Source organism: Ovis aries, chromosome 3 (assembly GCF_016772045.2).
Source record: "Ovis aries strain OAR_USU_Benz2616 breed Rambouillet chromosome 3, ARS-UI_Ramb_v3.0, whole genome shotgun sequence".
Classification (NCBI taxonomy): Eukaryota; Metazoa; Chordata; class Mammalia; order Artiodactyla; family Bovidae; genus Ovis; species Ovis aries.
In genome coordinates, this window is record NC_056056.1 from 173,640,397 (window position 1) to 173,666,654 (window position 26,258).

General features: G+C 46.4%; 2 protein-coding genes across 5 annotated transcripts in view; one reads left to right on the forward strand and one right to left on the reverse strand.

The window, feature by feature from the left end:
* Window positions 1-4,483: 4,483 nt before the first annotated feature.
* LOC132659534 (uncharacterized) lies at window positions 4,484-20,143 on the reverse strand. The gene is made up of 3 exons (XM_060413676.1): window positions 19,971-20,143; window positions 18,581-19,627; window positions 4,484-7,988 (listed from the first exon to the last, which is right to left on the reverse strand). Exons 1-3 carry the CDS (start codon window positions 20,141-20,143, stop codon window positions 7,952-7,954), a joined length of 1,257 nt encoding a protein of 418 aa, XP_060269659.1. The 3' UTR covers window positions 4,484-7,951.
* CHST11 (carbohydrate sulfotransferase 11) overlaps window positions 18,905-26,258 on the forward strand; it is a 267,079-nt gene continuing 259,725 nt past the window's right edge. For 2 of the 4 annotated variants that reach the window (XM_042247160.2, XM_027967677.3), the window contains exon 1: window positions 18,905-19,567. In XM_042247160.2, the coding sequence (XP_042103094.1) occupies window positions 19,450-19,567 (118 nt within the window). In that variant the 5' untranslated portion in view covers window positions 18,905-19,449. The remainder of the gene's footprint in view (window positions 19,568-26,258) is intronic. The other 2 variants (XM_042247161.2, XM_027967678.3) reach the window with 1 other exon arrangement.

Below are 26,258 nucleotides of genomic sequence, written 5' to 3' on the forward strand. Positions count from 1 at the left end.
AACCACAGACCCAAAATGGTGTCTCTTGTGCTAAAGCCCGTGATACCAAATCTAGATTTAAGACCTAACCTAATTGTAGTTTCAGTGTTCACTAGAAATGTAACCTTAATCAACCAGCCTGAAAATTTCTGGTCAGCACAAATGAGGTGATTTTCAAGGGGACCATATCTATTCCTGCCTGTCCTGACCTCCAGAAAAAGAGGAAGCAATGTGTATGTAAAACCTTTATAGCTCCCTCTGCCACAAAAGATGTCCTGGCCTAAAAATAATCCTTTCGTGTCTTTTGCTGATAGTTCCCTTGCCCCATCCTTCTTCTACATAAACCTTCCAATTTGTTCAACCCCCTCAGAGTACTGTGGATGCTGACCCATTCATAAATTTCCTAATAAAGCCAATTAGACCTTCAAATTTACTGGCTTGAATTTTGTCTTAACAAATATAAGAATGTAAGCCAACTCAAATAGTTTGCTTGTCAAGACTAACAGCTTTGTAATGAAGAATCCCACCCCTTGACTGATACCAGATCAAAAGGTATTTTTATCTTTGTCTATGCCCCAAATTGCAACAATCCCCAGCTGTGCAAGACACACTTTGAAACCAACTGTCTCCAGCCCTAAACCCTTTAACTGTCCTCTGAGACATCCTTCTTCTGAGACATCCTTCAAATGTCATGGTGACATTCTCTCTTAACTGCAATCAGTCCCACGAACTTAGCTTTGCTTGATCTATGGGTTTTTCTGTCTTTTGGGAGGTCAGTGGGCAACATTCCCCTTTCTGCCTTCTTCCTCCTTTCATAGGCATCATCTCATTTGACCTTTCTAAAAGCCCCAGAAAGTGGGTTTTATTTATTCCTATTTTGCAGATGAAAAAACTGAGGGTCAAAAAGAAGTAGCTTGCTCAAGGCTGTACAGCTGGTGGGTAGAGGGTTTGAACTCTGGTTCCCTCTAAGCCTCTGCTTGTCTTTTGCTTTGTCCTTAGCACACGGGAGGCATTGTTTACGTTGTTATTACCTAGTCAAACTGAGCCACAGGGAGTGTAGACTTGGCCCATCAGGGTTCCTGCAGGCTTGGAGGCCAGGGTGATCTGCCCACTACCTCCTGCAATGAGCTATCTGCTCTAGACCCTATTTGGTAGCAGAGAAGGGGCTTCTTCCCTTCTAGGTTCTACTCTCTGAAACGGTGGAAGTCCTCACTTTAAATACCATCTTCTGAACTTCCCTGGTGGTCCAGGGAATTTGTTGCCAATGGTAAAGAATCTGTTGCCAATGCAGGGGACATGGGTTTGATTCCTGCTGAGCCTGTGCTCTAGAGCCCTCAAGCCACTACTGATCCTGTGTGAAGCCTGAGCACCTGGAGCCTGTGCTCTGGAACAAGAGAAGCCACCGCAATGAGAAGCCCACACGCTGCAACTGGAGAAAGCCCGCATGCAGCAGTAAAGACCCACCACAGCCAAAAATATCGATAAATAAAATAAGTCAATCCTTAAAAAAAGAAGCATGAATGAAGAAGACGGAAATGTTTTGTAAAAAATAAATACCATCTTTAGCTAAAGACACAGTAAGATGTTTGGGATGGGGAGTCAGTGATGGGAGGTTCACCAGGAAAAGGGGCAGTGGACAAGGGTGAGGTTGTGCTACAGATGTAAGTCCTTGTCATCTCCACCAGTAAGTTTCTAGAAATTGAGTCATCTTCCTCTTCTTGGTACAGCAGGGAGACACCCTTACAAATGGAGATTTCCATATACACGGAAACATCTCTTATGACGGGTAACTTCTACTGTATTTTCAGAGCCTCTCCCACGTCTGCTGTGTTTTTTTAAAAATAACCATGCTTATGCCAAAAAGACACACTTCAGGATGGGGAATTCGGCTCCCCTACATTTTATATTCTAAACTAAAATAGTCTGCTCATCAACACTAACAGATGAGTAGTGAAGACTCCCACCCTTTGGCTCATCTCAAACCAAAAGCTATTGTATCACATTCTATTCACCCAATCCCATACACATGTTACTATTCTGTACTCGGCTCATAGTGGAAAGTGCTGGGTTCAGGTCCTAGATCCAGTGTTTCCTAGCTCTGTGAAACTTGGGAAAATTACTCAACCTCTCTGGGCCTCATCATTCTCCTCTAGAAGGAGTAATGCTTAATTTGCCTCAGTTTCCTATTCAATCAACACGTATTTATTGAGCATTTACCACATGCCAGGCATTTTTCTAGGAGATTGAGGCACCAACAGCACAAAGATCCCAGTGCTATTTTGTGCCTTTGTCTTTTCTGTTCCCCATTTTTTCTTCTAGTTCTATTGAGACATAACTGACATGCATTCAGCACTGTATAAATTTAAGGTATACAACATAACGGTTAGATAGCATCACCAACTCAATGGACATGAACTAGAGCAAACTCTGGGAAATAGTGAAGGAATAGGGAAGCCTGGCGCGCTGCAGTCCATGGGGTCACAAAGAGTTGGACATGACTAAAAGACTGAACCAGAACTTGAAAGAGTCAGACGGGACTTAGTGACTAAATAGCAACAGCTTGTATGGGAAGATGCAAGAATTTAGGCTCATTGAAATTTTCTTTATCGTGTGCATCTTAGCTATCTAGGGCCAGTATCCTGTTTTGATCCACCCTGAATTCCCCTCAGGACATACTGCAGGGGCAGCTGCAGTGGCTATTAGCTTGATGGCAGGCAACATTCATTGTTTACTGGTTTAGCTAGCAGACAACATTTTTTTTTTGTCCATACTAGCTTGAAAAGTGCTTTATATAGTCTTTTCTGGTGGTCCAGAGGCTAAGACTCTTTGCTCCCAATTCAGGGGACCTGATCAGGGAACTAGATCCCACATGCTGCAACTGGAAAAAAAAAAATCCCACATACCGCATCTAACATCTGGCGCAGCCAAATATATATATATATATATATATATATATATTTAAAAGTACTTTATGTATTTTAACTCATTTAATCATCTCAACACCCTTCAGGGAGGAGCTGTCATTATCGTCAGTTCATAGATGTGGAAACCAGGGCACCAAGAATTTGGGGAATTTGCCTAAGGTTACCCTTAGTCCAGAAATAGAGACCTGGAAAGGAGGCTGTGATCTTGACCACCATAGACTACATGCCACCCTTGAGACTCATTCTAGAAACTTCCATAGAGCATGGTTGCACAAGCTCTTCACCTGTTTACTTATGGCCAGTTCCTGGCAAGTCAAAGGGGCCAAACACATCTTTCTTTAAAAGTACAGACTCCGTTTGCCTGTCTTGTTGAGGCCTCAGAAAGGGTGAATTGTTGCCTCTTTGCCTCCATAGCAAAAAAAAAAAAAAAAAACAACCTGCCTTCAGAGAGCCGTGACCTGTATATATGGGAAGCACAGGGAATTCTAATGATAGTGTATAGATAAATTCAACTCCAGATGTATTGATGATAAAATGAATTGATAAATTCATTCATTTATTTAACAAATGTTTATTGAGCACCTACTTTGGGCCAGTGTGAAGAACTGATTCTAAACAAGGTTAAGGCCCTGGACTAGACGGAATTTACGTTTTTGAGATGGGAAGCGCACAGAGAAAACAGTTTCCACTTCCCATCACTTCTCTTTCTTTTACTTGCTTAATTTATCCAAATTTTGGTATTTTGGCTTTCCTTCAAGCATTTCAGTCTTGCATTTTCCCCTAAAATATGAAAGAAGAATTTAAAAGCATTTAAATTTAAAAGCATATATATATGAAAGTAAAAACGAGAGTGTTAAAGAGGGATTTATACAATCTAAGAAACATGAAATTATAGTGTTGGAAAGGCACTTTCTGATCCAGACACCTGTCTTGAGTGAAACCCATATGGAAAATCACAGCCCATTAGAGCTGGCAAGGACTTCTGAAGTCTACTAGGCCAGTATTCCTCAGGCACTGATTTATGGAATGGCCTTGGATTTCGGGAAATTTTCCTATTTACAAAACTTTAAAATCTGAAGGTGTTTACTTTTGACTCACCTGGACAGAGACAAAAACAAACCTGACTCTCGATGGTCAAGCCAAAATCAATCTGTAAATATAATTTCTCTATAAGGATCTGTGGGGTTTTATTAAGGATAAAGAATAAAAAAGGAAAGCTTAATAAGAAATTCCTACCTCTACTGAGGAATGTAGTATATGTACTATGGGCTGCATGACTGTGTCTCTTCACAATTCATTGGCTAAAACCCTTATCCCCAATATGACAGTATTTGGAGGCAGGGCCTCGGGAGATAATCAGGTCTTGAGGGTAAAGCCCTTGTGATGGGTTCTCAGTCCTTTCTCTCCCCTTTGTCACGACAAGGCAAGAAGGGATCTCTCTACAGCTGCGAGGTGGGCTCTCCTCCCGTCACTGTCAGCCTCCAGAACTGAGAAACGCTTGTGGTTTAAGCCACCCAGTGGATGGTAATTTTGTCATAGCAACCTGAACTAAGACAACATGCTCACACACATACACACACTTATATAGAACTATGCAATTTTAATGAGCAGTGATCAAGAATTTAGATATTGTAGCATTCCAAGTCTCACTGAAAGATAAGGAGGGACTTCCCTAGCGGCCCAGTGGCTAAGACTCCATGCTCCCAATGCGGGGGCCAGGGTTCAATCCCTGGTCAGGGAACTAGATCCCACATGCCACAATTAAGAGTTTGCATGCCTCAACAAAGATTGAAGATCCTGCATGCTGCAACTAGGATCCAGCACAGCCAAATAAAATAAAATAAAAATTAAAAAAAAAGAAAGATATAAGAAACTGAGGCTACCAAACACCTACACTCAGCACATCTAGTCTCCTGATCTGGGTGTGTGGAGGAGGACTCAAGTGACACCAAGAAGCATAGGGGAAAGGGCCTGGGTCAGGGGTCCCTAAGACCAGCCCAACCTTGAAAACTCACTAGGAGGGCTTATAGGAGTCATCGTGTATTATATTCATGGCTGTGACTTATTACAGTGAATGGGTACAAAGCAAAGGCAGCAAAGGCAGCAAAGGGCAAAGGCATAAGGGAGCCAAGTCAGCAAAGGAGGCTGGAGGAAACCAGGTGCAAGAGTCCAGAGCCTCCTCCCCGTGGAGTCACACAGGATGCTCTCAATCACTTTAGCAATGAGTGTGACAACACGTGTGAAGCAGTGGCTATCAAGGAAGTTCCCTGAGCCTAGGAGTTCTGGGACCTTACTGGGGCCAGTCCTGTAGGGATCCTTTGTAGCAAAACTCCAGACTTCCAGAAGGAAGGCAGGGGTTCTGCGTAAACTACATGGTGAATACAAAGAGTTTCAGAGAACCACTGTTGTCCATTCTGGGGATGTTGAGAGCCCTCTATGGATCCAGGTTCCCAGATGCCAGCCAAGGGCTACCCTTGCAAACAGTCTCAGGTGGGCTACATTAACTCTTTTCTGCACGGGGCCTCTGATCCATGTGTCTTCTCTGGATCAGTGGCCACTGCATCATTATAGATTCTAGGTTCGGCCGGAGGTAACTAGCTTTCTTTCTTTTTAAATTTTTGGCTGCACTTTAAGGCATGTGGAACCTTCGCTCTTTGACCAGGGATTGAACCTGCATCTCCTGCACTGGAAGGTGGAGTCTTAACTACTGGACCGCCTGGGAAGTCTGTGAATTGCTTGCTGAAGCCATGCATATCCCACGCAGGCCACCTCATCAGCCAGACATGTCCTTCCACCAATGCCATGACCCTGTGCTGAATGTGGCTGTAGGGGAACTTCTTGCCTCCCTCCCCTCCAAGTTACTTATGGAAAGAATGGCATGACCTCCTCCCTCTGCTCAGAGTCTGATATGCCCCTTGGGTCTGATCATTCATCTCTGGCTGGGTCCCAAGGTGGAGGTGGGAACGGGTGGCTCCTCTTGTCTTCAAGGTCACAACATCCTACGAGGAGTAAACTCTAGAATCGGGGCGACCAGGCCCAGTGGTTGTTAATGGTTAATGGGAGCTAAAGAAATAGTCTTTTTAACTCCCTTGGTAATCCTGGCTCCCAATACTGCTTCATGCCTCAGAGCTGATGAGTGATCTTTTTGCTTTAGATGAGACCTTTCCTTCTGTGAGGAGACCCTGAGGCATTATTGTTGCTGTTGTTCAGTCGCTAAGTCATGTACAATTCGTTGTGACCCCATGGGCTCCCCTGTCCTTCACTATCTCCCAGAGTTTGCTCTAATTCCCATCCATTGAGTCAGTGATGCTATCTAACCATCTCATCTTCTGCCACCCTTCTCCTCCTGCCCTCAAACTTTCCTAGCATCAGGATCTTTTCCAATGAGTTGGCTCTTCACATTAGGTGGTCAAAGTGTTGGGAGCTTCAGCTTTAGCACGAGTCCTTCCAATGAATATTCAGGACTGATTTCCTTTAGGATTGACTGGTTTGATCTCCTTGCTGTCTCAAGAGTCTTCTCTAGCACCCCAATTCGAAAGCATTAATTCGTCAGTACTCAGTCTTCTTTATGGACCAACTCTCACATCCGTACGTGATTATAGCTTTGACTATATGGACTTTTGTTGGCAAAGTGATGTCTCTGCTTTTCAATATGCTGTCTAGGTTTGTCATAGCTTTCCTTCCAAGGAGCGTCTTTTAATTTCATGGCTGCAGCTACCATCCAGGTTATTTTGGAGCCCAAGAAAATAAGATCTGTTTCTGCTTCCACACTTTCCTCTACATCCTCGCATTTCCTTTCTGAAAAATCATCTGCATTTGTACGATGTTCACAATGTAAATATGCTTTTATGAATATTGTGTCACAACAACTCAGCCACTGAGGTAAGCGTATTCATTGCACAGGTAAACTGAGACTGAAAGAAGACTCATTCATGGGCAGAGCTTGAATTTGAACTTATGTCTTTAGACTTGATGTCCAGTAAACTTCCTTTTTAAAAATTTTTTACTATTTATTTGGCTGCACTGGGACTTAGTTTTGACATGCAGGATTTTTAGTTGCAGCATGCAGACTCTTTGTTATGGCATGTAGAGTCTAGTTCCCAACCAGAAATTGAACCTGGAGCTCCTGCATTGGGAGCTTGGGATCTTCTCCATTGGACCACCAGTGAAGTCCCTAGTAAACTTCTGACCTACATGACATTCCTTGCTGGCCAGAGCCAACTTTACTGACATTTGTATGCTGTGGACAAGTACAGATGTAGTTAAAAAAAAAAGGAATCTTTTCTTTCCTGTCCACAATGATAGTCCGAGTAATGGTCCACAAAGATGTCCAATCCTAATCTCTGGAACCCATAAATATATAACCTTATATAGCAACAGGAACTTTGCAAATGTGACTAAGTTAATGATTTTGAGATGGGAAGATCATTCTGATTATCTGGGTGGACTCAGATAATAAGGCCTTATTAAGAGGGAGACAAAAGTGTCAGAGTCAGAGAGAGAGATATTGGAAGATGTCATGCAGAGGCTTTGAAGGTAGAGGACAAGGCTACAAGCTAAGGAATGCAAGTGGCTTCCAAAAGTTAGAGAAGGCAAAGAAACACATTCTTCGTAGAGCTTCCAGAACCGACACAGCCCTGATGACACTTTGATTTTAGCCCACTGAGACTGACTTCCCACTTTTGACCTCCAGAGCTGTACGATGATAAATCTGTGTTATTTTAAGCCACTAAATTTTTGGAAGTTTGTTACAGAAGCAGTGGGAAATGAATACATCTGGCATCCTGTCCTGTAGCAGAATCCATCTTGGCCTCTTGCGGGTGGTGGCCTCTGGGGACCCCCTTGCCGCCACTCTTGCTTCTTGTGGTGTGGGTGGGACTGATCTCATATCTGGCTCCAGGATGAACATACTATCCAGAGCTGGCCGACGAGAACACCATGATCTCTGTCCCAGTGACAGGTGACCGTAGCCGGGCCCAGCCAAATGAAGCACTGGACACTTGCTGGAGCTGTTTAGGAGGCAGGCATTTCTCACAGGGGATGCAGTGCTAAAGGAGGTAAGCCTGGAGCTTACCTGGTGGCCACCTGAAAATGAGAACCACACACAGGTGAGCAGGCGGAATGCTGCAAAGAGACACTATCCTTAAGACATGTCTTCAAACCTTGAATCCACTCATGCCTAAAGCTGGCTTTGCCCCTTGAAGTTCCCTTTTGGTTAACGCTGGTTGGAATTGGATTTCTGACTCCCAATGTCTCTGACTAATACAATTGCTTGGTCAGGAGTCACTTAAATGGTATCATTAGATGATTGATTTTGGTGAAGATCAACTCTATTGAGCGTAATCTAGTACTACTCAAGAGGAGGTGTGTTCTTGTCTAAATGGTATTGACGTTACAGTTAAAACCAGGGAGAAGAGATGGCTCCTTCCCCACCCGCCTAGAGATTGTTACCACTGAGAGTTACTACCGGAGTCCTTTTACTTGTGTGTGTGTGTTAGTCGTTCAGTCATGTTGGACTCTTTTTGCGACCCCATGGACTGTAGTCCACTAGGCCCCTCTGTCCATGAGATTCTCCAGGCAAGAATACTGGAGTGGGTAGCCATTCCCTTCTCCGGGGGATCTTCCCAACCCGAGGACTGAACCTGGGTCTCCTACACTGGCAGGCAGATTCTTTATCATCTCAGCCACCAGGAAAGCCCTTTTACTCAAGATATCCTAACAAACAGTTATCTGAATACTGCATTTCTCTGGCTTTATCTCAGGTGCCTAGAGTCCCAGGGAAGGCGAGTGACTTGTTTTAAGCCACATGATCAGTTGGTGGCTGACCTCAGAGATGAGAACTCCTGCCTGAGTCAAGGCACTGCACTCTCTGAGGCATAATCCTTCTGCTCCCTTGGCTCTGAAAACTCACACCCTGCTGTGTGCAATTAGTCCTTGCTGCTTTCCCTTGCTGATCAGCATTCTTGGTTTCATTTTCAGAGCCCTGGGTTTATCATTATTATAATGAGATTATTTAACATCTTGAATATTAAAGATTTGACTTCACAGAATAAGATTTGTGTTCCAAGGTGTTTGTTGTCTGCCAGTGCCCAACATTCAACTTGCTCTTTTTTGAGAAACATCATTTTGAGGGTGATACACCCTGCTCCCACTCCTGGTAGAGGTCATGTATAAAAGGATCTCTGTTTGAGTTCCAATTATTATGGCACTGACCTGATCCAACTACAGGAATCTGGAAATATCAGGTTTCAATTCAACCCACCCCAGAATCTTAAAGGTTGCTTAGTCCCATCTTTAAATTTAAATTCTTTAAATCATAAATTTTTCCTATAATTTAAAGATGCTTTTTTAGGGAGTTCTTTGGTAGCCTAGTGGTTAGGATTCTGGGCTTTCACGGCTGTGGCCTGAGTTCAATTCCTGGTCAGGGAACTGAGATCCTGCAAGCTGAGGTGTAGCCAGGAAATAAACTAATTAATTAAAAAAATACTTGAAGATGTCCTTTTAAAATTAAGACAATTTGGTAGAGCAATTCAAGGTGCACAGCAAAAGTGAGGGAAAGTAGAGATTTCTCATACGCTTGCCCCAGCTCATGCACAACCTGCCTGATGGAACATTTATCACAACTGATGAAGTTGTATTGACACATTATAATCATCCAAAGTCCATAGTTTCCATGAGGGTTTGCTCACCATTATGGTATCATACAGGGTGCCTCACTGCCCTAAAAATCCTCCATGTTCCAACTATTCATTCCTCCCTCCCCCTAATCCCTGGCAACCACTGATCATTTTACTCTTTCCATAGTTTTGCCTTTTCCAGAATGTCATATAGCTAGACTCATACAGTGATTTGTTTTTTTTTCACTTAGAAATACACATCATTCCTTGCATTTTCCCATGGAGAAAGTGAGCTTTGAAAAGTCAAGTATGTGTCAATCAGAGTTCTTGGTTAAAGGCAACTACTCTGCTGGCTAAGAAGATCATGAATATTTTAAAGACTGTTCAGTAGCTCATAGGGATCAAGGAGGTCAGAGAAGCAGAGAGCTGTCTCTTCAACTAGAACCAAGTCCTTAGGGGCCGCTCCAGTAAAGACATCGCTATCACTGTTTGTAGTGGGTTGTAGCAGGGCTGGTGGCTGTCATACTTCGTGCGTTATACGTAACTGCACTTGGTACCTCAGCCCCACTGCTAGGATAAAGGGCACCTGTGCTCCCGAGGGGTTGTTCAAAGGGAAGCGTATCATATCATACAAACCTTTGCTACTCTGCTACATGAATATGGCATCTTTTTGTTTTGGTTTGCTTCTCTTAAATTATTGAGTTTGTATCTTTCCTAGTTCTATTATCAAGTTATATTTCCTTTCTGTATGTGTGAAGAATCCTGTCCATGGATTTTGTCCATATGTCTACTGAGACTTGATGACATTATTAGTTATTCATATGAGCTCATTATATATCATAGTTTCACCCTTCATTTTTCTCTTTTTCTCTCTTTCCCTCCTTTATTCAACTTCCTTCCTCTCTCCCTCCCCGTTTCTTCCTCCTGCCTCTCTGTCTCCCTCAATGAATGTTTTCATCATGATTTTGCTTGCTGTTTAACTTTGCTCCTTTTCTTTTGATATACAGGAGTTTAGTATTTTGAAGACAAGTATGTAACAAATATTTCTCAGGCTGCCCACAAATGCAAGAGATTGTTTTAGGAAAAAACATCTTTCACCCTAAATATGTATATAATTCCTCTTTTTTTGTGTCCTGACACCTCACACTACTTTTGAGTCAGTAGGTTTAGAGAGAGTCCTTTCATCTCCACCGAGGATCATAAACAACTCTGAGAGGCAAGGTTTTTCACTACACCCCAGGGCAAAAAGAAAAAAACGCAGGTGAATATTGATTGAACCAATCTTTTATGCAGACTCAACTTATCCTCCCATCTAAATGACTGTTGTAGGGTGAAAGGAGAAGGGATGTTAAACCATTATTTAAAAGTCACCGAGATTTGACCTGCACTAAGAAAGGCTGTGAAAGTGAGCATGTCTGTGAGTGCAAAGGCCAGAATCTTTGGGCTCCCAAATCACTGCAGATGGTGACTGCAGCCACGAAATCAAAAGACGCTGACTCCTTGGAAGAAAAGTTATGACCAACCTAGATAGCATATTCAAAAGCAGAGACATTACTTTGCCGACTGAGGTCCGTCTAGTCAAGGCTATGGTTTTTCCTGTGGTCATGTATGGATGTGAGAGTTGGACTGTGAAGAAGGCTGAATGCCGAAGAATTGATGCTTTTGAACTGTGGTGTTGGAGAAGACTCTTGAGAGTCCCTTGGACTGCAAGGAGATCCAACCAGTCCCTTCTGAAGGAGATCAGCCCTGGGATTTCCTTGGAAGGAATGATGCTAAAGCTGAAACTCCAGTACTTTGGCCACCTCATGCGAAGAGTTGACTCATTGGAAAAGACTCTGATGCTGGGAGGGATTGGGGGCAGGAGGAGAGGGGGACGACAGAGGATGAGATGGCTGGATGGCATCACGGACTCGATGGACGTGAGTGTAAGTGAACTCTGGGAGTTGGTGATGGACAGGGAGGCCTGGCGTGCTGCGATTCCTGGGATCGCAAAGAGTCGGACACGACTGAGTGACTGAACTGAACTGAACTGAAGAAAGGCTGTGAGAGTGAGCATGTCTGTGAGTGCAAAGGCCAGAATCCAGATGACTAGTGGAAAATCTCTCCATTAACTCCTGATTGGTGGACCCCTAATTCCCCTGCATTTATATGACCTCTGCCCCCAAGCTCCCTGAAGGGCTGATCTTGATTAGATTGATCTTGATGAGAAGTCTAGGTGAGGTGCTGTTCAATGTTTGTAGTATGGATAGAGACATGGTTGATTCCACTCTGAAGTGTGGGTCTTGGTGCCACGTAATTGTGGTTCAAATCCACGTCCGATAAGCCTATGACAGCGGTGCCAATGTAAGCAAGTCCCTTAATCTTTCTGAGGCTCAGTTTTGTCATCTGTGTAATGGGATGTGGGGATTTCCAGGTGGTTCGGTGGTAAAGAATCCGCCTGCCAATGCAGGAGATGAGCAGATGCAGTTTGATCCCTGGGTTGGAAAGATCCCCTGGAGGAGGGCATGGCAACCCACTCCGGTATTCTTGCCTAGAAAATTCCTTGGACAGAGGAGTCTGGTGGGCTACAGTCCCTGGGGTCGCAAAGATGTGGACACGACTGAGTGGCTGACCATGCACACACAACACACGTCATGGGATGCTCACGCTGTCTTTGTGTGACTGAGATGAGGATTAGTGGTGGTGTGTGTCACATGTGAGCAGTGTCTGGCCCGGGGTAGGTAGCAACAGGAGACCATTGTAACGTATCAGGAAATTAACTGGCAAGTCCTCACGGGTCATCTGCTGCATATTTGGCAGATGTCTGTGGCAACAGGTCCCAGTGTCACTCTTCCTCAGCTTATGCAGTGTGGCCCAGGAGATGGGGTACAGCTCGCCAAATGACTCTCAAATACATGGCAGTGCTGAATTATAGTGTACTCGTGCGTGCTCACTTGTGTCTGACTCTTTGTGACCTAATGGGCTGTAGCCCACCAGGCTTCTCTGTCCATGGAATACTCCAGGCAAGAACACTGGAGTGGGTTTGCCCAGAGGATCCTCCCAACCCAAGGATCAAACCCATGTCTCCTGTGTCTCCTGCATTGACAGGCAGATTCTTGACCACTGAGCCACCTGGGAAGCCTGCTGAATTATAGAAGAGGGGTCTAACACAAGCAGGAAGAGATCTCCCTAGGCTGAAGTAAGTAAAGAAAACATCATGGAGGAAGTAGGGGTTTAATTGGGGTTTGGCGATTGAAGAAACATATTCTCCTTTTAGTAGAATGGTTTTCCCTCTGAAAATGAAAACAGTTGTACGGTTTTCCTTTTTAAAAAATAATATGTACTCTTTAAAACACTTAGAGAATACAGTAAATCAATTTAAAACAACTCAATATCCAGGAATACCTACTATTAATACTTTCTTGTATAATATATACCTTTGTTCTTGTTGTTTAGTTGCTAACTTGTGTCTACTCTTTGAGACCCCCATGGACTGCAGGCTGCCAGGCTCCTCTGTCCATGCGATTTGCAGGCTATAGTCCACGGGATTTCCTAGGCAACAGTACTGGAGGGGGATGCTACTTCCTTTTCCAATAATATATACATATATATATGCATATAAATTTATTTATATCTGTTTATCCAAAAACAGGAGCAAATATACACACTGTGTTTTAACACTGTTAACTGATTTAGTCACTTTACTTTTTAGTAACTGTAGAGTATTCCATCATATGGAGGTTTTACAGTTTGTTTGGCCAAACCCTAATTATTAGGCACTTTGGTGGTTTTAGCACAAAGTACATGAATGCTCTGACTCTCTCAACAATTATTTGGTGATATTAGACAAGTTATTGCTGGATCACTTTTCAGAAATGTTATAAAATTTGTATCAATTTATAATCACTTCCACCATCAGTATGTATGGCTTCTCTTTTCTCTATACCCTTCCCAGCACTGGGTTTCATCAATATTTTATAATCTTTGCAGGCTGCTAGGTAAAAATCATATCATTCATTACATATGTATTTCTAGACTGCCTCGTGTCTACACTGTCATATTAGGTTTGATAAGGACATGGTCACAGTGGTTCCCAGAGCTCAGAGACCACTGGAAAATGACACATTAAATAAGTGCCCCATGAGATTTTTCAGAAATGTAACCTCATGTTTATCTGAGGACCGAGGAAGTGGCTATTCTTTTAGCCTCTGTTAACTCATGGAAGGATACAGTGACAGGGTGATTCAGGAGAGAAAGATGAACTCAGTCATGCTCTTCCGACCTCATTTCTACAGCATCCTTGGAATCCTATTATTAATGTCTCAAGGACTGCACCATGCCTATGGGGATTTATATCCTGATGTGGCATCCTTTGGGTGTACAACATTGCTTGGGGTCGTGTCCAAGGGTCCGAGGGTCTGCCAGGCCTCTTTCCTCAGTAAGGGAGGGAGAGGAGTCTCTTGGGCCTAAACTGGGAGTAAGGGCAAAGGCAGCATCAGAAAGCAAAACAATAATAGCGCCTCTCTCTTCTCTTCTTCTTCTACTCCCTCCCTTCTGTCTTCCCTCCTTCTCTATTTCCTCTTCTGTCCTTTCTCTCTTCCCTACCTTGTTCTGAAAGGCCAGGGAAGAAGAGCCTCGCTCAGAGCCATGTCAGGAGTGACCCACTTGCGTACTCGCGGTTTACCTACCTGGAGCAGGGCTGCACCCTCAGACCTCCACATGCTGTGGGCACATGGTTTCTTATTCAACTCCACAAATATTGACTGTGCTCTGGTTAACTGAGCATACTTTGTGCTGGAGGTGCCAGAGAGATGCAAAAAGGCAAAGCCCCTCCTGGGAGGGGCTAGTCTGGGGCCCCTGCCTGAGGTTGGCCTAAGACATGCCCCCCTTCCTCAAGGATGCAAAAGAACTCTCTGTCTTCCAGTGCCCTGGTCCCAGGTCTCTCTCCAGAGACTGGCACCAGTTCTGCCAGATCTGAACAAAACAGTACATTGAAGGTGTCACCTACAGGAACGGGATAGAATTCAGCCTGCAGGTACTGGTGGCCTTGGCGAGTGTCTGTGTTCACTGTGGATGGCACACACAAGTCAGAATTCTGATTTTGTATCCATTCCTTCTTCGCCTCTGAATTTTCCAAGATCATCCACACACAGAGCCTTTTTTCCTCAGCAGTTTCTAGGGGCCATTCCAGGTTTTGAAATAGACAGACCCCAATTACATTTGTACATTGTTTTACCTGGAGAGTGGGCTTCTCTGATGGCTCAGATGGTAAAGCATCTGCCTGCAATGTGGGGAGACCCAGGTTTGACCTCTGGGTCAGGAAGATCCATCCCCTGGAGAAGGAAATGGCAACCCACTCCAGTACTTTAGCCTGGAAAATTCCATCAATGGAGGAGCCTGGTAGGCTACAACCCATAGGGTCACAAAGAGTTGGATAAGACTGAAGGACTTCTCTTTCCCTTTCACCTGGAGAGTGACAGTCATGCCTTACAATCAACCAAGGCTTAGCCAGGCCTTACCCTGAGGCAGTGCCGATGGGCGGAAGCTCTTGGGGTGAAAGGGAATTTAGAAAAATGATTAAATGAGGTCTGAAGAGGGATGGGAGGATTGCAGCTAGGAGGACTATTTGCCAAATGCTTTGGGCTCTCTGACTTCCTAGTCTGGGTGGGATGGGGAGCAGTGTGTGGGTAGTTCTGGCTGATGAATGGTGAGTGGAAGTGACATGTGCCTCTTCTGGGTGGGAATCACTGAATTGTGGGGGCCGGAACTTCAAGAGATCCTCTTTTCTTGGGCATTGCCAGGTTCTAGGTAGGGCTACTTCGGCTTCATCCTGTATGTGGTATTCCATGAGTTCAGCCCCTTTCACCTGATTTCGGGTGAGAAATCAGGAAAGGCTTCTTGGAAGAGGTGGTAGTTTCACCTGTCAGAACCTTATTCTTCACTGTATGTTTGGGCCTATGTGCCTGTGTGATCAGCTGTGTCTGACTCTTTGCGATCCCTTTACCTCTGTGCCACCTGGGAAGCCCATGTTTGGGTCTGTGACCCACAGTAGACATGTGGTGGAGTTAAGACCTAAGCCCTGGTTGTTCTGAGCCAGTGAAGTTAGGGCTCATTTGTTATTGTAGCATAACCTTGCCTGTTCTGAAGGCTACACTGGGAAAACAAAAAGCTTGATTTCAGAGGCAGCCTTCCACTGACCTCTCTGCGAAATTCAAAATATCAGGACTTCCCTGGTGGTATAGTCGATTGGAATCTGCCTGCCAATGCAGGGAACATAGTTTTGATCCCTGGTCTGGGAAGATTCCATATGCCAGGGAGCACCTAAGCCTGGAGCCACAATTCCTGAAGCCCAAGGGCCCCAGAGCCTGTGCTCCTCAACAAGAGGAGCCAAGGCAATGAGAAGCCTGTGCACGGCAACTAGAGAGTAGCCCCTGCTTGTCGCAGCTAGAGAAAGCCTGCATGCAGCAAGAAAGGCCCACCACAGACAAAAACAAAATAAGTAATTAAAAGACAAACAGAATATCAAATCTCCTTTCTCCTCTGTTTTATCAGTCAGCATTTTCCTTTATCTGGTCAATATTTATCATGTAGCATGCATAAAAGATACCACAAAGCTTTGTAAGGAGAGGGATGGAAAGAAAGCAATGACTGTAGCTGTGGCTGGGAAGTTTATTGCAGTGTGATGAAGAGACAAGAAATTAGAACTTTTCTCTCACCTCTAACGTGCACAGAACAACAGCGTTGCAGGCCATTACCACTGACCATGACCGCAGACTTTAGAGGGGATCTAATTTAACTGCCTAGTCCAAGAAAGTATCACTTCTCCATCTCAGACTTATTTGTACCTACCAGGCGCCAGTTGCTCTGCTGAGCGCTGGAGAGAAACAGAGATGAATAAAACTCAGCTTAGTAGGTACAGCGACCCAAGAGGGGTTTGGACCTGCTGCTCAGAACATAGAGGGGGAAAGAGGCTATTCCAGGTGAGAAATTGGGAAAGGCTTCTTGGAAGAGGTGGTAGTTTCACCTTCAGAACCTTATTCTTCACTGGTATGTTTGGGCCTGTGTGGCTGTGTGCTCAGCTGTGTCCAACTCTGTGATCCCATGGACTGTAGCCCACCAGGCTCCTCTGTCCGTGAGATTCTTGAGGCAAGAATACTGGAGTGGGTAGCCATTTTCTCCTCTAGGGGATCTTTTCTACCTAGGGATGGAACCTGCGTCTCCTGCATCTCCTCTGTCTTCACAGGCAGATTCTTTACCACTGCGCCACCTGGGAAGCCCATGTTTGGGTCTGTGAGAATGCAGAAATGGATTCAGGGCATGGTTCCTCATTCTTCCTCACCACATGGGCTAACTCAACCCCCACCCCCCACCCCCTACCCATCAGGGATTCCGCTTCTGACCTCCCTGTGACTTCCCAGACAGGCTTATGCGTGTCCAGGCTTTTGTATTGGTACAGTGTGGTCTCTGCCCTGGGAGATGAGGGACCAATTGGGTAACCTGGAAGCAAAGCCTAGCCTGCTCTGTAAAACTAGGAATTAAATGAGAGCCTGCTATTCCAGGCCAAGCACTGCAAATGCCCATCTAGTCATGCCAACTGCAGGGATTCCCTGCCCTGGTCAAGGATGGGCGGGTGGGTGAGTAGGTCAGTTCCCATCCTGGGGCTCCTGGGGTGGAAATCACTGGGGAATGTACTGGATCTTGTTCAGCTCGACTGCCTTTATTATGCAGCTCATTTACAAGTGAGCACAAATTAATACAGTACAAACTGGCTACATAAATATTGTGCTGTAATTGATTGTCTTCTTGTAATCAAAGGCAAGGCTGCTGACTTTGTTAGTTTCTCTGCTTTGCAACTGCTGGAGGAAGACTTTGTGGGGAAGGGAACCCAGGTTGTTGAGGTGGTTTCCGCTGCATGTATCTGTCTACATGTTGTATCTCTGATGTACTGAGAGAAGGATAAGGCCCATTACATTCAGATTCAGTAAGTATCAAATGCTTGCTACATGAAAGGCAGTCAAAGACCCATTATCTTATTATTAATTGTGTTCATAGTAGTAAAGCTTTGATGAAAAAAGTGAAAGCGTTAGTTGTGTCCGACTCTTTGCCACCCCATAGACCATAGCCTGCCAGGCTCCTCTGTCTATGGGATTCTCCAGGCAAGAATACTAGAGTGGGTAGCCATTCCCTTTTCCAGGGGATCTTCCAGAGCCAGGGATCAAAGGCAGATTCTTTACCTACTGAGCCACCAGGGAAGCCTAAAGATTTGATAATGTGTGCAAAACAGTCTTTACAATAACTTTTTCCCTGGCATATGTTATTGTTAGAATTTAAATAATCCTTTAACTTTTAAAAACATGCTGTAAATTTATAAGGAAAACAAAAGGCTGTAACAGTCTTTTCTCTTTGCTTAGGGAATTCCCAAAGGGCAGAAGAACAAGATCTTCCATTCTAGGTAGTTAGATGAGCCGACTACAGTAACCGATTTTCTCCAGCTAGTACTAGGTAGGTGACACAGTGATCCCTGCACTGTTTACCTGCATCCACCTTGACTGCTAAACAACCTAAACGCACGGAATTGGAATTTTAAAATCACTTCACACAACACAAGAAGGCAACGCCATCTTTCCATTTACCTGCCAGGCGGGCTGGTTTTTTTCCAGCAGTCAGCTGTCCTGGGAGGAGTGACTCCGTGGGGGCATCCTTTCCCATCCACCCCGCACTCGCACTTTGAGGATGTGGAGGGAGCTCTGTTCTTTGGAAAATCAGACTTCGAAAATCCACAAAACCTCCTTTGCCCTAACTGGGGATATGTGTGTGTGTGTGTATGTGTCTGTGTCTGAGAGAGAGAGAGAGAGAGAGAGAGAGAGAGAGAGAGAGAGAGAGACTGACCCCTGCGAGTTATGCAGTTTTCCTAACCTTGACCTGAAGCCAGACGTCTTTAACCCCTTTCCAAAACGTCGCTCGCGCTGGGCTGCCATAGGAATGGGGAAAAGAAGGAAAAAGAAAAACGAAACCTCCCTATTCCGAGACTCGGGTAAAGAGCACTCGCTCCCAGGGGGCTTGGGACAACTTGCCGTCTACCTTGCCCAGGGCTTTGAAATCAGCACAAACCGCCGGACCCCTTCGCGCTTCGCGTGCGGGACCGGAATCCCGCCACTTCCCTCTTCACACGCCGGCAGGAGGGGGTGGCGGCACCGAGGCGATTTTATTCGTATGTTTTTCCTCCGGGTTTTGTCATGGAAACGCTGACACACAAGCTCCAGACGGCGGCCGGCCGGACCCGGGACTGAGGGCCTTTGGGACCCTGCGGAGCGCGGCGCGCACTCCCCGGGAAACAGCTGGACGCGACCAAATCCCGGGTAGGGGCGGGGGGAGCGAGACGCTCCGCCCCGACGCTCCGGTCCCGCCCTCCGCCCGGCTCTCCGCAGGCGCCCTCCCCTCGCCCGGGGCTGCGAGTTGCTTTTGGTAAAACCCAGCCCCGAAATATATAGATCATTGGAGCGCAATGAAGTAGCCTTTGGAGAGGAGGGAGGGGGCCGGTCCGACAGCCACAGCGGCCAGCGCAGCGGCAGCGGCGGCGGCGGCGGCACCACCATCAGCATCACCGCTCGCACCCCAGTCGCCCGGCCCGTGAGGAGGCAGCGGCGGCCGCCGGCGGGAGCGGAGGCGGCGGCGGCGGAGAGGCGAGGAGGAGCCGCGGGAGGAGCAACGGCGCGCAGCCGGCGGGTCCACGCATCTCCGCACTTCCAGAGCAACTCCGGCGCCTTCCACACCCCTGCCCGGGGCTGGGGGCTCCGAGAGCAGCCGCGAAGCCAACCCCTATCCTCCCAGCGATCCTTGCCCAGCCCTGTCCTGCGCCTCCCGGGCTCCGCTCCGCGCCGCGGGGTCCCCGCTCCTGCGCTCCGGGAGCGCCTCCCGGACACCCGGGTTCCCGTAGCCAGGACAAAGCCATGAAGCCGGCGCTGTTGGAAGTGATGAGGATGAACAGAATTTGCCGGATGGTGCTGGCCACTTGCTTGGGATCCTTTATCCTGGTCATCTTCTATTTCCAAAGTATGTTGCACCCAGGTAGGGGGCGCGTTAGCGTGGTTTTGTTGGATATTTTCTTCTTTCTCGTGCTCTCGCTCCCTCGCTCACCGTGGCTGGTTTCTGACTCTTCCAACCTTACCTCTTCTCTCTGGGCCACCTCGGGGTTCCTTGCTGACCGGATCTGCCCGGATCCCTGAGTCAGGCTGGGGAGAAAAGATATACTCCTTCCTCTTCTTCCTCCCAACTCCAGGCTGGAGGATGGGACCAGAGGGGCGGTAGATTTTTTTTTTTTCTTTGTGTCTCTTGTCTGTCTGCGAGGTAGCAGAGCAAGGTAGAGGTTGTGGGAAGCTCCTGGGGGTGGAGGATCAGTTTGAAGAGAACGAAACTCCCTCCTCGCTTCTGCCGAGATCCGAGGTTGAAAGAGACGCCGGGAGCCAGTCACCCCGCTCCCCAGAGAGCTGCGTCTTCCTGGTGGGGGGCCGGGGACGAAGGGTGAGCGCCGGGCGAGGTTGCTCGTCTGGCCGCGAGCTTGGGAGCCTGAGGGTAGGCTCCCACGTGTGCGAGTTTCGGCGCCGCGCCGCGCAGGTGGAGGGAGATTTTGGGGGTGCCCGACATTGCCCCCCGCACCAGCTGGGGTTGGGTCCCGGTGCCGGCTTCTAGCCCCCGGTGCGCGGCTCCGCATTGACCTTGCGGCTAGTGCCACGGGGCCTGCTCCCTCCCTCACAGAGCGGCTCGCGACCCTGTGCTGGGGGGTACTCAGAGCCTCGGTATCGCGCCGCTTTAGTTTGGGAGGAAACTTTGGTCGGTTCTGGGCTGACCGTCAGTTGCACCCCCCCACACACACCCCGCCCCCCACTCGTGGGTTCTGAGCATCCGGAATCCCCCGGAGCTCGCCGGGCCGTGTGCGAAGGAAACCCGCCATCACCCCTACCCCGCGCCTCCCCGCAGTCCCTGGTGGGTTAAACAAGTTCCACACCTGAAATCTGGACTCGGAGAGGGACGAGGCTGCCCCTTCCGAGGGGCGGGAAGGAAAGTTGGAGAGGGACGGGCGGCCTGGAGCGCGGTGGCCCCCGGATCGCAGCTCCACTCCGAAGCCCAACAGGTAAAACCTTCCCGAGAAGCTTCCGGGAAAACGGGCATCTCGCAGTGGAGTCGTGATCTTCCATGCCCTGGCCCCTAGCAGGCCCCCTCTGGACCACATGGGCTCCCAAATCTACCAATCTCGTCTCCCAGTTGCCTTTCTCAGTATAGTCATGGCAATAATTTGCTTTTATAATTGCAAGGAGGGAGCTGGAAGCCCATTTCCTTCCAGGGCTATAGAGTTATGTTCTGCTTTCTGTGTGTATCTGACCCAGAGGCAGCGCCGAATTCATCTAGCCTGCTTTGGGTGGTGGCACAGGACCAAAGCTGTTCTTTCCGTCAAACTTGGGGATTCCTTGACAGCTCCGACAGGACGGTCCCTCTGCCTGGCTGGGCCTGGAGGAGTTGTTAAGGCGGCCCCTTGGCCAAGAGTAAGGTCTCAGTCTGGTGTGGCCTGACACTACCACATGTAACTTCAGGACGTTGGAGCTAGCCTGGTAAAGGGTGGCTTTTGTTTGCAGCTAGGTATTTTTAGTTTCATGTCAGCAAACTGCAGCGGTGTTTGTCTCCTCACCCAAACCAGTGGTTGTGAAACTTCTTAGGGAATTTAAAAATGGACCTGGCTTGCTTGCTGGCAGCCAGGCAGTGGTTGCAATGGGCAGGACCAGACAGACTGCTGTGTCCTGGGCCAGGCTCCGCCCGGAGGGCTGGGGGACTGGGTGGTGTGCAAATACACTGGGGGCCCAACAGCTCAAACAAAGAGCTGAATGATTTGGTCTAGACACTACAGATGTGTTTAGGCCACTTAAGTTTTGCCTGGACCGAACGTGCCGGGTAGTTCTCTGCGGAAATGCCTGGGACAGTGAGGTGTTAGTCTCCAGCAGGAATGTGCTATAACTTATCTGTACCTGTTAGTTGTCCAGGGAGATACTAACTAGTGAGACTGTTGCTGCCCATGATTTTCAAGCATCCTATGTTTCTCTTACCCTGTGTTAGATTTAGGAAATAACTTTCCAGCCAGGGATACCAGGAAGAAATTTCCAACCTGTAACTGACACTTTGTGAAAATTTCCAGCCCTAGTTGGAATATTAAGTTGGCTTGAAAGTGGTGTTAGCTGCTTTCAGTCTGGCTTTTCGGTACCAGGGACAGAAGCTTTGCCAAGGCTTTCCAGATAAGGATTTGCCATCTTTGACCCTCTGCTCTCAACCTTGGCTTCCCTTCCTGGTCCCACTTCCAACCCCCAAATGGCATTTGTGGATTATTTGCTTATATGAGTATACTCATCTGTTATTTTCTGCCAGTCTATACCAAAGACTACTTTCAATATGTTCTATTGAATGTAGAACTGTATTGGTCTGCATTCAACTGAAAGGTCTTCCTTATTTTGAATTATGTATAATTGTTTCACTGTTCCATGAAAACTCCATGCCAATAGTTTATTATGATATGGGACATAAAAATATACTTTGAAATTAATATTAAACATTTACACCCCCCATGCCCCCTCCACACACACATTTTATTAAACTATGCTCTTGATGACAACTGATGCTATCTCTTTTTCCTACTGCTTGGAATTTCCTTAAAAGTTAGCTGCTCTTTGCTTCTCTGAAGGATTTCTGGTTGTGACAGCTGATCTTTTAGCCTGGCACTGCAGTTTCCATTTCTCCAGATCACCCTGGGAGAGGCAGAAGGGACCACAGCATGGCACAGATTGTGTTGCTAAAAATTAGGAGCCCTCTGGCAGAGAGGCTATTTCTATTCCTATCTGAAACAGAAATGTAGTATTCCAAAAAGAAATGGATCCCTGGCTTCATTGATGGCTAGAGAATACCTGGAGTGTGTGAGGAGGAAGGGAATAAACAGAGACAAGCTGGCGGGGGCTGGCTGACTGTTCCTCTGATTTTAATCTGGGATTCATTGTCTTTTGTACTTTTCTAATACAGCAGCTTGAGTAATTGATCTTTAATTTGGTTGTTGGGTTCAGCAGAAGTGGCCTCCTTGTCAGCACAGGCAGTTTTCTTTAGGTCTTTGACACTCTAAGTTAATAGTCTTAGGGCAGGGTCTGGGTTTTAGGCCCTATTCTAATCCCAGTGTCCGGCACAATGCCCAGCCCATAGTAGTTTCTCAATAAAGTATTTGCTGGATGAATGAAGGAAGTGACTAGATTCTAGGAGACTTGCTTCTCCAATTTTGGGGAAGTTGTATCAAACCTTGCCAAGAATGCCTCGTCAGTAAGTCTGGCTCTCTTAAGGGGGGTGTAGGACGCTGGAGACAAGGTCTGGACGCTTCTCTACCCTTCTGGTCTCTGAGATCCCTCAAGTCATGGGTCAGGTTTAAGCTCATCACACCCCAGACAGAACGCTCCTCTTGGCCTAGAGTTGCTGCCCCGAAGTGTGAGACAGTGAGGCTGGGTGTCTTGGGTAGGGGGAAGCTTGGTCTCTTTTAGCCACTGACCTGTGGAAACCCATCTGCAGGAGAGACAACCTCTGTGGGCGTGAACTGCTCCTGATCTCAGTGAGAATGGAGCGCCATGCCTGTGCTTTCTGCACAGGTTTGCGTCCATCAGCGATCGCCTCCTGAACAGTGACTTGTCTCGGGTACCTGCCCCAGATAGGCGGCCTTTGATGGAGCTGTGTCTTGGGGCGGGCTAGGCTGAGCTGAAAGGCCCCCAGGCTGCTTTTGTGCTGAGTGTGTGAAGGTGGCTCCCCTGAACCTTCCTTTTGTGTTACTCCGTAGGGTTGTGGTTTTGTTTGAAAGCTCCTGTTCATGGGAGAGAAGCCTAGGGAGAAAGCCTTTCTTCTCTCTTTCGCTTCCTCTGTTTTCTTTTTTTTTTTAATGTTTATTTTTACTGTCGCCTGGGATTTCTTTGCCTTGGTCAAATGTATTGGAAGATTATACCCTTTATTTAAAGGCTTCCTCGGTTACCCCTTTGTAGTTCACTTGATTAGATTGGATGTAAAACACTTGCATTATAATTTTAACCTAATTATAAAAGTAATATGTGCTCATTTCAGAAAATTTAGGAGGTACAGAAGACAAGCAATCATCCATTAATCTACCACCAGAGGCAAGGGGTCCTTTTTTCCTATTATAGAATATATATATTAAAAACAAATTGAGATCCTATTCTGAATTTTGTACCTTGTTTGATAGGTAATATGTATTTTAGACAAATACATCATTATGGTCATTATGGTGACCAGTAATTAAGTTGAAAAACAGAAAACTTAGCCACAAACTTTTAAATTTATAGGGTTGCCTATACCTCTAACCACCCATCCCTACTACTTTGCAGAGTGCCAGTCTGGTATCGTGTTTTTTTTTTTTTTCTTTCTGCACGTATTTAATTTTAAAGGATCTTTGTGCTGATACATGAAATGAATTTGAAGTTAGACCAGGTTGTAGGGGCTGTTCTCTTATATATCTGAAACTTCTTTTGAAAAGAAGTCATGAAGTTCTCAAATATGACACTGTTATAAATCCTGGAAACTGCATCAAATAGCTGAAAGATAAGATGTTTCCAGCATCTGGTCTCCCCTTGGCAGTTTAAATGTTTGCACCTCCGTGGGGAGTTTCATAGCTGCACAAAGATGAGACAGATACACTTAGGCAATTTACTTCAACAGTTAGATCTGCTGTCCAGGAGTCCTCATTTTGTTGCCTCTGAAATAAAAGTGGTGATCGGGCACCAGAGGAAGAGTGATTGGGGGGTTTCTGATGGATGAGGGGTGGGAGAATCAACCCGCCAGCAGAAGGGGCTGCTGTTTATATTTATCTGGATGAAAAGCCATTTTGCTTATGAACTGTATCTGCCACAGCCATTTAAAAACAGGAAATCAAAGGCTTACAAGTGGGCACCACCCTTTCCCTTCTTAAATCTACCAAGAGGACAAAGCTCTTCTTAATCTGGGGACAGTGAATGGAAAGACTTTCATGAAAGTCACAGCCACTGGTAAGGGCAGATTCTGAAAAAAAACCAGAAGTAGTTTTACGTATTCATTTTCTCTCTCTCTTTTTTTTTTTTCTTGAATTTTGAGACCCCCATCTTTATCACAAATAAAGAGTGAGGCAGTCCCTCCCCTGAGGTCATTGAATAGTCTGATCTGTCCATTAAAAATTCCTAGAACTTGTAATTTAATGCATCTTACGTCAGATGTGATTCATCACAGTTTGAGATCAGAGTTGCTCTTTCTTTCTCTGTCTCTTTCTCTCCTCTACTCTATGCTGGGTATTGTTTTGGGCACTGGGGATACCATAAAACATTATTTCTGCCCTCACGGAACTTACCTTCTAGTGAGATATAGGCAGACTTTAAGGAAGTGCAGAAGTCACATACATAGGCGATGTGTCAGATGGTGTGAAGAGAGAAGAACAAAGCAAGAGATATGAATGAGGGATGTGAGAGGCCAGGGTTGCAGTTTAATACAGAGGTCATCACAGGATGTCGCTGACAAGTTGACATTGGAGAGCAGAGATGGGAAGAAGTGAAGGAGCTGGCCACATGTCAACCCAGTCCCAGATAGGCTATTCCAGGTCTGTTCCCCGAGGCAGGACCTCGCATGGTAGGCAGCTCTGAGTGTCTGGAGCAGAGGGAGGAAGCCGCTAAGACCAGAAGGTGCAGAGAGATTGTGAGGATCTTGGCCTTGACTGGCGACAGGATGGGAAGCTCTGGCAGAGTTTGGCCTGAGGACTCTTGGGGGAGGGGTTGTGGAATGGGTGGACAAGCCCAAAGCCTCTCACTTGCACTTCTGTGTTATCTTCAAGCAGCACCACAGTGCAGTTGGGTGAGGTGTTCACTGTATAAATCCCACTTCTCCTCCATCAACCTCTGCCTCTCCCTCACCTCCAAACTAGACCACCCCCTTTTTCCAGTTTTTTAAAGCAGTAATGTATAACTCAGGACAAAATAAAACAAAACCAATTTGACAGGAATTTTAACTGAGTTTGTGTTGGGAAATTCTTGAAATGGCTAAGGCGTGATCCACAGCATTCACAGCCCCTGACTTCTGGAGGCACTCCAGAAAAATAGAGAAGGAATGGATCAATGATTTGGGAGTGAAAGACCCAGGTCCTAGTTGGACATACCCCCTCTGCCTGCTCCTGTGAATTACTATATTTAATCAATTGTAAAATACTCATTCTTTTCACCTGTCTGACATTTGACTTGTTGTAACAGATGGTATCTTAGTGCTGTGCTGACCTTTAATGCATAGCCTTTATTTTCTTAGTGGAACATAAAGTAACAGTGATTCTTATAGTTGATGCCCTTGGACCCACCTCTGTAAATTGTGAAAGTACATTCTGTACACCGTGGTGTACCTCAGAATCTCAGTAAGGTGATAAAAATGGCATTCAGGCTCCAGCTGAGGGCCTGGGGGAGGGGGTACCTGATTAATCCCGGTCACATGCTTCCTAAAGGATTTGCTGGTCGGCAGGCCTTTCAGTCTTTTCTGCTGTACCTGGGAAATTTGCACCTACTTTCAGAGCCACAGGGCTTGTATCTCTTTCTGATTTAACTGACGAGGTTGGTAAGAGTCAGAATAGGAATGTGGGGAAGTGAGTTATTTAATATGGGGCTCAACTCCCTGATGGCTCCCATGTAAAGCGTCTGCCTGCAACGCAGGAGACCTGGGTTTGATTCCTGGG